Source organism: Anoplopoma fimbria, chromosome 9 (assembly GCF_027596085.1).
Source record: "Anoplopoma fimbria isolate UVic2021 breed Golden Eagle Sablefish chromosome 9, Afim_UVic_2022, whole genome shotgun sequence".
Lineage (NCBI taxonomy): Eukaryota > Metazoa > Chordata > Actinopteri > Perciformes > Anoplopomatidae > Anoplopoma > Anoplopoma fimbria.
Window position 1 is genome coordinate 6,178,494 of NC_072457.1, and position 12,340 is coordinate 6,190,833.

The 12,340-nt window shown below is 39.0% G+C and overlaps 1 protein-coding gene across 1 annotated transcript; it reads right to left on the minus strand.

The window, feature by feature from the left end:
- Nucleotides 1–165: 165 nt before the first annotated feature.
- On the minus strand, nucleotides 166–9,141 carry parn (poly(A)-specific ribonuclease (deadenylation nuclease)). Its single transcript, XM_054604103.1, is given in 26 exon segments — nucleotides 166–1,097; nucleotides 2,089–2,258; nucleotides 2,338–2,392; nucleotides 2,928–3,055; nucleotides 3,187–3,364; nucleotides 3,456–3,530; nucleotides 3,621–3,707; nucleotides 4,232–4,287; nucleotides 4,411–4,480; nucleotides 4,580–4,690; nucleotides 4,772–4,847; nucleotides 5,129–5,171; nucleotides 5,267–5,310; nucleotides 5,403–5,480; nucleotides 5,639–5,692; nucleotides 5,885–5,968; nucleotides 6,047–6,089; nucleotides 6,179–6,217; nucleotides 6,613–6,675; nucleotides 6,951–7,116; nucleotides 7,292–7,352; nucleotides 7,537–7,618; nucleotides 8,307–8,374; nucleotides 8,525–8,604; nucleotides 8,735–8,812; nucleotides 9,057–9,141. Coding segments are annotated over 26 exon segments (2,055 nt in total). The 5' UTR covers nucleotides 9,076–9,141; the 3' UTR covers nucleotides 166–1,050.
- Nucleotides 9,142–12,340: the final 3,199 nt, after the last annotated feature.

Below are 12,340 nucleotides of genomic sequence, written 5' to 3' on the forward strand. Positions count from 1 at the left end.
TTTTACCAGTAATATGACCCATTTATGAATTCATGTGAATGCAAAATCATTTCAATAGTTTGTGAGTATAAACAAACAAAGTGTGGAGAATGCTCCTCTATTCAACTGGAACCAGATTGGAAACAAAAAAAAAAAAAGACAGAAAACAGAGATACTAAGAAAAAATCTTTAATTTTTTTCCCCCCCCTTTTCAAGGAAATATTTTAAGTATTTTTAAACTTTACACCTTCTGCATTAGAACATATTTTGACATTGTTGCAGGTTGACACAGTTACAAAACATTTAACACAAAAAAAAAGGTAAAGAAAAACAATTCTGTACAAAAAGAAAACAAGCGCCTCTCATGAAGGATCAAAACGTCACCAATAATAAACATCACATTATCATTGATAAGCTTATATAAGTTGGATAAAACCGGTTTAAATTGACAGAACTTATTTTAAAATGGAAAAAATATATATATTTTTTACTGCTTTTAAAATACTAAATAACCCAGACGTTGTAAACTACGGGACCTGTCAGGCAGCATTTTATCTCACGGTTTATGAAACGGAGTCACGGTGACAAAGACGAGAAAATGTTCATCTCCTTCACATGCACACAACACACACACACACACACAACACTCACTCACAAATAATAAGACTGATTAGAGGAGACGGTGTCGTTAAAACTGATGAATGATTTCAAAGTGTGGTGGCAGATTCCAGTCTGAACACAGAAAGAAGGAAAAAAATGGAGATTAGATTTTAAGATTCTAGTGAAGAATGTGTGTGCATTTACCCAGAAGAGTTGCCTGCTCCTCCAATACAAGATCAAAATATGGCGGCTGTTCTTATGGCTTGTGTTTCTCCGTCAATAGTCCAGTCTTGGCTGGTGGCTTTTGGAAACCGTTTCCACAGCTGCTGAGTGAACGAATGAATTAAGGGCGTGCTCCACTCCCAGTGATGTACAAGCTTGCAGGAGAGCTCCCCCAAGTGCTTACGAAGAGAGAGGCTCTGGATCAGGAGCTCATTGTGGGACGGCGGGCTCTCCACGCCTCAACGCTCGCTACCAGACTTCTGGAACCTCGAACAGCGATGTGGTGGATTCAGCCTCTGGACAGGAGGAGAGGGACAGACGTGGAGAGATGAGAACAAGGACCACAACTTGCCAGTTATCCTAATATTAACAATGGTACATTTAAGCTTTCGTTCCATTTGCAAGCAGGTTTTGGTACAGTCACTACATGTCTTTGAAAACATGATTCATAATAATTTTAGGAGAAATCAGGCAGGTTTTGGGATTTATTGAACACGAGGAACGGCGTTGCTCAAAAAAGTAGGTTCATCTAATAATCCAGATTATTACATGTTAATATAAATTTCAAAATAAAAAAGGATATAATACCATCCACTTACATTATAACATGTGTCACACAAGATTTCTAACATTAGGAACAAAAATAAAATGCTTTAAAAAAAAAGAAGAAAAGTGGAAATTGCCATTATTTTATATGTTAAGCATGAAATGGGAACTACCACACAGTACAATGCAAGCTACTGCAAAGGATGAACCAGGATGGTCTGCAAACTTTCCAGTTCATCCAGATTATTCTTTTGAGCAAACAGCTTCAAATCTCTGGTCCAACAAACAAACAGAGTACAGGACTAACCAAGTTCATTTATTTTTTTTACTTATTTGGACACTGATGCTGCTCCAAGTTAAAATCCGATGACACTTATGTGCCAGATGATCAGAGTCCTTGAATGGCAACAGCATGTTCACAGCTGGAAGGCAGCACCTTCACTGTACTGTGATGTTCTGCCTGTTCTACATACAACAGAATTGCAGAATGCATCATCATATGTACATTTGGAATTGAGGTAATCCAAAAGTAAATCAAGTCACATTATTTTATTGTGATACTTGGAAGTTTTTAAACAGGTAATTAGCAATTGTGAAGTTGGGGTTCATTTAAGACATAAATGTGACAATAATGAGGCTAGACCTGATGTTCTTGAGGATTTCTTGGACATGAACCCATTTATTAACCTTTCGTCAGTGTCAGCGCTTATTAACACTTTGAATGAAACCGTTCTAACACACCTTCGGGCTTCTTTTTCTTGTTCTTTTGACCTTTCCTCCCGTGGACTGCCGGGGCTTGTTGCCAGGTAACCGTCCCCTCTGCATCATTGCCTTCAGGACTCTCTTCCTCCTCCTTCTCCTCCTCCTCCTCCTCAGGGACCGGACTGGACTCGGCTGAATCTGATGAATCTCTGCAGGGCACAGCAACCGTTATGAGCCTTCAAAGCACAGCAAGTAGAGGAGCATTGACAGAACGTCCATTTAACTTACGCCGTCTTTAGCCAACCTTCTGAGGTCTTGCTCTCGATGGCCTGTCCACTTTTGTCTAGGAAACACAATGACAACCAGTGCATGAGAACCTAAAGAAAGACCTCTTTATACAGCTTATGCACCTTCAGTTAGGGGGGTGAACTCCATGTGCAACATTTAAGACATATGGGGGGGGAAATAACTAAGGACCAATGATATCTTACTTAAGACTATAAAAAGAACTTTAACAAACTTTTACAAAAATTTTAATTTCATACTCAATTAACGACAACAAGTGTACCGCATGAATACTGTTATATTGCATATTGTAAATGTATTTATCTATTTTTGTTACTAGTTTTTAATGTTGCTAAATTCTTTCTAAAAGAATATATATGCATCATGGATCCGTTTTTCCTAAATTGAAATTAAATAGACAACCATCCAGAGGAAATATGTGAAGACGATGCGTCAATCAGGAAATGATTATTCACAACGACCATTAGAGCTCACTGAATCTCTCTCGCAAGATCTTCTCTTGGGATAAAACCTGCTGCTTGTTACCACACTGCAGCAGGAAAGTACTCCAGCATGCATGCACACACACACACCATCAGTCTTCATCTTCTTGCTGCCCGTGCTATCCGGATACGAGTAGTGACTCCAGCCGTCTGTGACTGGAGCGTCTCCGGCCCCCTGCTCTCCCTGAACGGGACTGATGCTGCGTTTCCTCAGACCCCTAGAACAAACAAAAACAAAAGAAAGTCATACATACATCAATACAGATAGAAACTGTGCATACCTGCAGAACATCACAAGGATGGAGGTAAATACACAGATTGTTATGTCAAAAATGCAGCCCAGGCGTACCTTGAATATCCAAAAGTAGCAGCAGAAGTAGCGGAGGTGTAGTGAGGTTTCATCCAGCCGTCCTCCCCCCAGGATTTGGGCGTATGGACGTGCTTGTCCTTGTCCTGCTGCTTGCTCTTGATGTACTCTGCATACGTCTGGATCCTGTAACTCTCTGCATAGCGGCTGGTGTTCATGGCTGCGTGATGAGACGAAGACGTAGACAGATTGCAGCGTCATTTTTTTTGGTCCAGTCTGGTGTAGGAATTCAACTGGGGTGTGAAACTCACCTATCTGTACCTGGTCCGTCTGACTCAGGGACACAAATGCTGACGTGTCGTCTATCCAAGAAACCTGGATGTTTCCTGAGTGGATAACAGAAGTGGAAAGTGAGTGATAAAGAACGGTTCATACCGGTTCGCAAGCAGAATTTTCCTGCAGAAATCACATCTTACCAAAGGCACTAAAGAGCTGGTAGAGGTCACTCGTCTTCCACTCTTTGGGGAAGGTGACATACAGGACATGGTCTCTTTTAGGTTGCACTGTGGGACCAGAGGGAAAAACAGCAAGAGGTGAGTTGGTGATAGGAGTTCTAATTTAAAGCTGGAGCTAACAAATGGCTGATTTAAAGCCCTGGCAGGCTGATATACACAGCGGAATTAAGGCAAAAATAATTTATTGCACCTTTAGAGAAAAAAAAGAAAAAAAAGGGACCCTGTGGTTTCTTGTAAACAAACAAACAAAAAGGTATGTTTACATTTTATGTACAACAAAAACACCTTTTCATCCTTTGCGACCCCAAAAACATGATCGATGCACTTCCTTTCCTCATAACATTTGCAAAGCAGATTAGAAAAGAATGTGCAGGTCAAATATTTTTTGCTCTTCTTCAGGCTTTTGTATCGTTTCAGCAGCAATGTGCATCGTGTGTGCACAACAGAAACAAAACTGGGACCCAATCATAAAAACATTGTTCCACAGTGCTACTAGTGTAAAATATTTAGGCATGTAGTCTAATGCAACAGTCCTGTCATATAGCTCCGCTGTGCTACATTCTCATACTCACAGTCTGGTCCTGTGATGTTGAGGTAGGGAATATCTATTATCCTCATCAGGAAAAGCCTTGAGAGCAAAAACAAAAAAATAAAATAGAAGTTTTATATGAATTTTGTAAACAGATTTCTTTTCAGTTAAAAAAAAAAGAAATAAAAAAAAGACAGCTGCAAATTCAGATGCATCTCTTACTTGTTGAAGAAAGGCTCAACTAGTTTGGAGCTAGCAGAGATGTACGCTTTGGGTGGAGTCAAGAAAGAGCCTGTAAATACAGTGTCAGACACAAGTTAATCTACATTTTTTTTTTTTTAGACTTTTTAATTTTATTTACAAACAGGATCAATTTGATTGTGTGTGTTACCGAGATAGTTGGCCATTGAGACGAAACAGAGGCCAGTGATGAAGGCATCGTACCCGGCCTCGTGGAGCTGTTCCTGGGCTGTGTCATAGCTGTGGAACCCCTCTGCCGTTTCTGAGAGTGAACAGTACAAAGAGGTTGCAGGATTGTGTATGTTCGACATCGGATCAGACAAATGTTCATGCATTTACTTACCGACTAGTGGCGACTTGAAGGGGCTCTCCTTCAACTGTTTCTCCAACTCTGCCAGAGACGTGTTAGTGATCAGCTCCTGAGACAAAGAAGTTTTTTCTGTTTTAGATATTTTTTTAAATATATTGCGAGACAAGTCTTTTGTACATTTTTGGAGCTACTTGTTTGCTTGATGCTGACCAGCGATGCAGCTTGAGCAAAGCCCCCCCCATCTAGTTTCAACTACATATATTGCAACATTTTAACTACAATAATGTCCAATTAGTCAACTCTGAAAGTGATTTTTCTTTACCTTTTTCCCCAATCACGAACAACAAATAGTGCGCCTGATATTCTAAAGCACTGAAGGAGATCATTTACCTTAAAAGGCTGAGTGGAAGCCATCAACTTTGTGTCCAGAAGTCTGCAAGTGAAAGCCAATAATGTCTTTAACAACAAAAAGCACAGGAAATCATCTGTGTAAACAAACAAACACTGAGAAAAGCAGAGGCATATTACCTTGGGAAGACACACATTGTGACCTCTTTAAAGTCTTGAAGATCCTGAAGAAAAGAGCATTTGCACAAATGATTAATAAATTACTTACTTCATGAAGCAAAAAAGAAAAAAGAAATATCCATCTTAACGTTTTTACCTCTGGCAGGGGGCAGTAGAACTGGTGGATGGTGTGCATGACATCCAACAGCATGTTGTGGCCAACCACAAGTTTACCCTGTGTGTCAGATTAAATAGGTTAAGGGTACAAGTCAGAAGACAAAATATTTAAAGACTGATGCAGATTAAACATGAGTAATGTATTGCAACTGCTAATTAATTCATTTAAAATACAATTCTTAGAGTTAAACTGAAATAAAGTTGAGGCTGACTCACAGATTTAGAGATGGCGTGGATGACTCTGGAGAAGCCGACAGCATCATTTAGCTCCTCCTGTTGGGGGTAGAGAAGTGTGGGGAAAAATATGATATATTAAAAATCTTCCTTAAGCTATTCAAAATAAAATAACTTATTTTAAAGAGTGTATTCAGTATAGGAAAACATAAGGACAAGAATGCGACCAACACTTTAATTTAATGTCCATCTTAAATAAATAAAAAATAATAATAAAAAAAAAAAAACTCACCTGCTCCTCTCCCGTTTCTGCTGTTCCCTCCTCTTCCTCTCCTCGTCATCTACTCTGCTGATCTGGATGAAACGCTCCTTCTGCACAAGTAAAGGATTTAGAATATTTCACTCAAAACCACAGGGCAAAATTGGGTTGAAATATGACATGTTTTTTACCTTTTCTGTTTCCACAGTTTCAACATGAATCCCCTTGGGAAACCTTTGAAAAACAAAGACAAATATTAATCTACTTTAATCAAACACTAAAAAACAACAACAATAAGAGCAAACGTGTTGAGTGACACTCACTTCCAGTTCAGTGTCTGGTAAATCAGCTTTCTCTGGAACCTGGTTAAGAAATATAGATAGTTAAAAAAATAAAAATAATAGTAAAATAAACAAAAGCATATTTCCGATACAAGTCGATATGATCACTGTGTCTGAAATCAATAATGGAAGTAGCTAGTGGGTGAGCCATCTCGCTACTTTTTCATCTGTTGAGTTGCACAGTACCAATAGGGCAGATGTTAACGGAAAGTGCAACGTTAGCAAGAGCTAGGAAAATATAAGCAATTAGGCAACGTTTTATAATGGAAAATCCCCCCAGTAAAATGGCAACCTGTACAGTATGCAAGGCTTTATATATTCCTTTTTTAACACACTGGTATCAGTAAGGACAGAATTGTAGCAAACATCTCTTAAAAAAAATAAAACCACATAAATACAAATAGAGTGAACATTACCCAGTACATGGGTCCAGGTCCAAAGTCTTCTCCGAGTTAGTGAAGAGGGCCTCGACCTTCCCTCTGTGGGGAAAACAGTAGAAATGACATTATTGCAAAGCCAATTTAGGAGGTACAGTCCCTCCCCAATGATGAGTCTCCTTCCAGTTGGTCATGCCCAATATACCTCAGCTGCTGCTTCCACCATGCACAACATCTCCCTGAATCCTCATACACAACGCCGTCAGTACCCACAGGTCTTTGTACCTTCATTGTCTAATAAAAGAGCCACATTCTATCCTTTAGTGTGCACGTTTTACCCCCCAAAAAAGTAGTCCCATTTGTGCCGTTGCACTTACATCACCCTGTTGATGAAGTCTTTGTGTTCCTCAGGTACGTGTGCAGGGCCTTTGGAGGATGGGGAGATGAAGGACTGTGTCCCTACACCGTTAGCGTGTTGATTTCTCCTCTCCTCCGACTGCTCCCTCAGCTGGACTTCCTCGTCTTGGTTCAAGTACGGGATTCCTTCGAAAACCAGACAACATGTTCTATGGTGGCTCTACACAGTCACTGTCCTCGACATCTGCAGAGACAAGTGCTCTCTACTCTCCTTAGAGCAGACGGACTGCCAGTCTGTAAATGTCATCTAGGTTTTATGTGACAAAAAGGGTACTTCACTGTCACTCTGCAGTGTACTCACCATGACGGAACACCTTGTTGAAGTCAAAGCCCTGACTGGCCAGGAAGTCAATGCTGGAACTCTGAAATGACAAAGATAATGTGTCATGTCCATCACAGCTTTACAAAAAAAAAAAAAGTCATGAAAGAAATGTCATCGCTTTACAGCGAACCAATCATTTTTAACCTATCTGAGTCACTGTCACCATTAAAACTCATTCATATCAGTTCACAATGATGTATGTTCGAGGAGCAACACTGACTTACTTGACAGATGAACTTTAAGTCAGGAGACGTCCTGTTGAACGGTTTCGGGAATACATAAAAATTAAAAGGCTTTGTGATATACCTGCAGAGATGGGGATACAGGAATATGAGGATTAGTGAAATAATTCCAGTTGCTGGGAGTTTATTTAAAAAATAAACAAAAAAGTGATCCATGTGTGAGTCAGTCAAAAGATGGATTACTTCCATACCATTATCCCCTAGTTGTGTAATGTTTCTGCATAAAACCCAACAATGGCATCAGGGGACAAATATGTAAGCTGTAACTTGTTTGGACCATTTTAAATGAATATCACATTTAAAAAAGAAAAAAAGAAAAAGAAAAGAAGGAGTCTAAAAAAGGATTCTAAATTTGAATTAACAATGGCTCAAGGCTAGATTATCTCATTGGGGACCTTTTAAAGGCAGGGGCCTCAAGATCTGGTATTGAAGCACAAACCACCTAAAGTCCTTAATTATGTCAGTTTATAGTCTGCTTGAGTGTTGCATATTCTCAAAAATGATTCCAACTAAATTAGTGCCAACTAGTTGGCACACTCCCAGGAGCCTCCAGCCTTTTAGCCCTGCTTTAATGGTGAGATGGAATGTGGAATATAGTTATTCGTCAGTGTGGAAACGCAGACACCAAAAGGACTTGCACCACTTTGGCTTTTTCTCTGTAGATGTTAAATTTGTTATAGTTATTCTACTTGATCCCCAAATATCAATATCAGATCCAAAAGTTGTGCATTTGTGAAGCAGATCTCACTCACTTTGACTTCGCCTGGTCGTACTTGAATGTGCATATTCCAAACTGGAACAGCAGAAAGTCCATAGAGTGCTGGAGGACACAGAGACAGAGACAGACAGAGAGAGAGAGAGACAGAGACAGACACACTTTAGATTAGATGAGCAGTAAACTAGAATTTGGAGGGAAATGAGGATGCATTTAAATAATAAATAACATAGTTAACCCATCAACCCTGCTCACCTTCTTAAGCTTCGTGTACCGGCCCTCCGGAGTGTCCAGCCCGTTGGTGAGTGCACTGACATTAGGACCGTCACTTATCCCTACACACACACACACACACACACACACACACACACACACACACAGACACAGACACATGTCATCATGCATCTGCACAGCGTTGACCTTTTAAATACACATGTTTTGCACTAAACTCACAGCAATCCTCACCTGAAAATTCTCCATCGATGGCAAGAAAGTCCGCCTCCTCTATCGCGCTGTACACCGTGTTCAAGCTGTCTTTAAAATCTGCACACACACACACACACACACACACAGAAAGAGGGGAAAGTAGCCATGCTAGCGTTAGCATGCTAGCTAGCAGACCAACCAACGCAGCCTTGCAGCTTAGCTAGCATGCTAACGCTAGCGACACAAAACGTCTTGTCCATTTTTAAATATATAACATGTCGCTATTCTGTTGTGGGTTAAAAACGATGTAAAAAAAAATTAATAATAATATGAAGTGTGCATAACGTGGTTGGCTCCTTACTTTGGCGTGTCACCTCCATCCCTGCACAATGACTGAACCCGGCTGACAGCTAACGCTAGCTAGCCTACGTCACCTGGCTTTTAACCGTTTTTCAAACACTTCCGGGTCCGCAGCCGGAAGTCAAGTGCTTTTGTGCGAGCTTTACATTTAGTGTTTTAAATGGCATCTATTAAATATTAAATAAAACAGGTTTATTTATGTTTTAAAGTTTTATAGTTATGATGAAGGAAAATTAAAATGATTTTAGGTGTTTTTTTTATTTTGTTCTGAATATTTTGGTGGAAATTTGACTAATTGCATCAAATGTATACAAACCTTAACCTCATTTAACCAACAACATAAAAGCAATAACCTTTTCATACACCTGTATTTTATATATACAGTACCAGTCAAAAGTTTGGACACACCTTCTCATTCAATGGTTTTTCTTTATTTTTATTTTTATTTTTTTCTACATTGTAGATTAATATTGAAGACATCCACACTATGAATCCACACCATATATGGAATTATGTGGTAAACAAACAAATGCTCAACAAACCAGAATATGTTTTATATTTTAGATTCTTCAAAGTAGTTGAATGAGAAGGTGTGTCCAAACTTTTCTCTGGTACTGTATTTGTGAATGAATCTTTGTGGCTGTTTTTGTTGTGTGTGTGGATGTGTGTTTGTGTATTTATTTGTGGTATTTATGGATGGATGTTGTTAAAGCGTCTTGTGGACAGGTGCTGTAAATTAACATCCAAACTCTAAACACAATGCATCTAGTTCTTGTGGATACTTTTATGCTACAATTCTGCTGCTACTGTGATGTCCATATTAAATAAAATACTAATTACTTAACTAGTCCAGGGCTGCATCACATTATATCATAAGCATATCATGTTTTCTTATGTAAAAAGTAACAAGTAACTTGATGTGTGAAATAAATGTAGTGGATCAAAAGGTACGATATTTCCCTCTGAATTGAAGTGGAGTAGAAGTATAAATTAGCACAGAATAGAAATACTCAAGTATAGTAAAAATATGTAAAAGAAATGACTTAAGTACTGTACTTTAGTAAATGTACTATCCATCTAAACTGCCTCTCTCTACCTCTTTGTCACATCTTCATCTATTATGCCATGCTTTAAGTCTACAAAAATGAACACACAGTACACACAATAACATTCATTTATGGGCCCTGCTTTCATATTCTTCAGGATCTTCATGATCTTCAGGATCAGAGGAGGCTGGAGACACCAAACGTGAGACGAAGACGAGGAAAACAGGAATGGATGCTGGACAAAGCCTATATTGTATCAAGTAGGTTTCCACAAAAAGCTGTGTTACAGCTGAGCAGGATTTGCAGCTCTTACTGTGGCTCATGGTTGGATCTCTTACAAATTTGAGTTCCCGGTTTGATTTAAGGTGATGTCTCTGAAGTCAGGCTGACGATACCGCTGCCACAGAGGAAGAGGCAGAGCAGTTCCTGTGATTATTATCCCCAGTTTATATGCCAAGATGAACATAAAAAAAAGATTTCTCCTAAGAAAATGTCTTCACGTTGAATGTCGGGGTGAGATATTCCCTCCACTGAAATGCAAAGATGACATTTCAAGTACGGACAGGAGGAGATTTCCTTTTCTTTAATGAAAGAAATCAGGAAAAAGGCTTCAGCTTTTATGTCTTATGTTTTCTCCAGTGGTGTAATTTTGTAGAATTGTGTATTTTTTTGACAGTATTTTAGAAATATGCAATACAAAGGGTTTTCTAGCCTTCAGATTTAAGGCATTAAACACACAGCATAAATCTATATTATCTTACTGCGTGTCAAATACAGTTGTCTGTGCTTGCAAAGAGCTGCTCTCACATTTTCTATCACTATTATTATTGTGAATAATTTGTTTTAGTGGGCTTGGAGGCAGACAGGCTGTGCACTCTCTCTAGATTATTATTTTCATTCTATTGTTTTTAGATGACAACAAACAGCGAAGAATATAATTACCAAAACTGCAACTGACTTCAAAATCGTCCAATAAAAACATCTCACTAAACAAACAAAAGAAGTCAAACAACCATCCGAATGAGTTATGAGTGGCATGAAATAGATTACAGCAGAGCAAAACATGGTGCTTACATAAGTGATAAATGACAAGGCAAATTAAACAGATTTAATTAAATGTGGTTGATGAGTGGAAGTGAGAGTGGGAGGAAGAATGTGTGTGTGTGTGTGTGTGTGTGTGTGTGTGTGTGTGTGTGTGTGTGTGTGTGTGTGTGTGTGTGTGTGTGTGTGTGTGTGTGTGTGTGTGTGTGTGTGTGTGTGTGTGTGTGTGTGTGTGTGTGTGTGTGCGTTGAACTTTAATAGAGGGCTCTTGAATCACATTGATCCATGGGATGCCTTTATTTTTCATTGACCTTTAAGGTGTCATTTCTGATTTACTGCTGTTGTGGTTTTTCCAACCCACACACTCTGCGGCAGAATCTGCAATGTTTTTGCTGAAAAATTGCAAACATATTCAGTCAACTTGCTCCAGCTTGTGGTTTTAAGGTCTGTTACTCGCGTGAACAGGAATGTCATCTCAAAGAGAGTTTATCGATTCCGTTTCCGCCCTCTTCACCATCACAAGTCAGCGTTATGCTGGTGGCGTATCCACTGTCAATCTCAGGACAAATTACTTTTGCTTTTTGTTGAGCTGAAACAAAACTTTGAATCTTCTTAAAAAACTTTTCTTTTTATCTTTAAAGGAAAAGTTAAACATTTTGGAAGCCTGTCTTAAAACAACACTGACAAGCCGACCCGGTCTCACTCCCAGGTCCTCAAGTCCTGTTGGTAAGTGTGTGGTCACAAATGCATTTTTAGAATTGCCTTTTCATTCCACTGTATTATTCAGTTTTGCATTGTGTTCATGTTGTCCATTTTCTGTCTAACCAAACCTAATCAGTAGTGAGTGACATAAATCTATTTCACCAACGTCACTTTCCGTCTCCACCAAAGTCGTGTCAACGGTTGCTAGGAGCAGTTCTTGTTGTAGTCAAACAAATACGCCAAAAACAAGCCGAATCAATCTCATCCACACTTTGGAGAAACATCAAATAATGATTTTGTATTGTTGAGATTTCAAATACAGATTTGAACTTCACAGTCCATGGCCTTCCATTTATCCCTGCAGACTTGTTTGATTTGCTGAAACACAATCAAGCAGTGACAAAATATATGACTATATATATAAATGTCTATTCAGTTTATTCATCTGCAATCAATATCTACTGCAAATTTATACACATTCATATACATTTTTTTA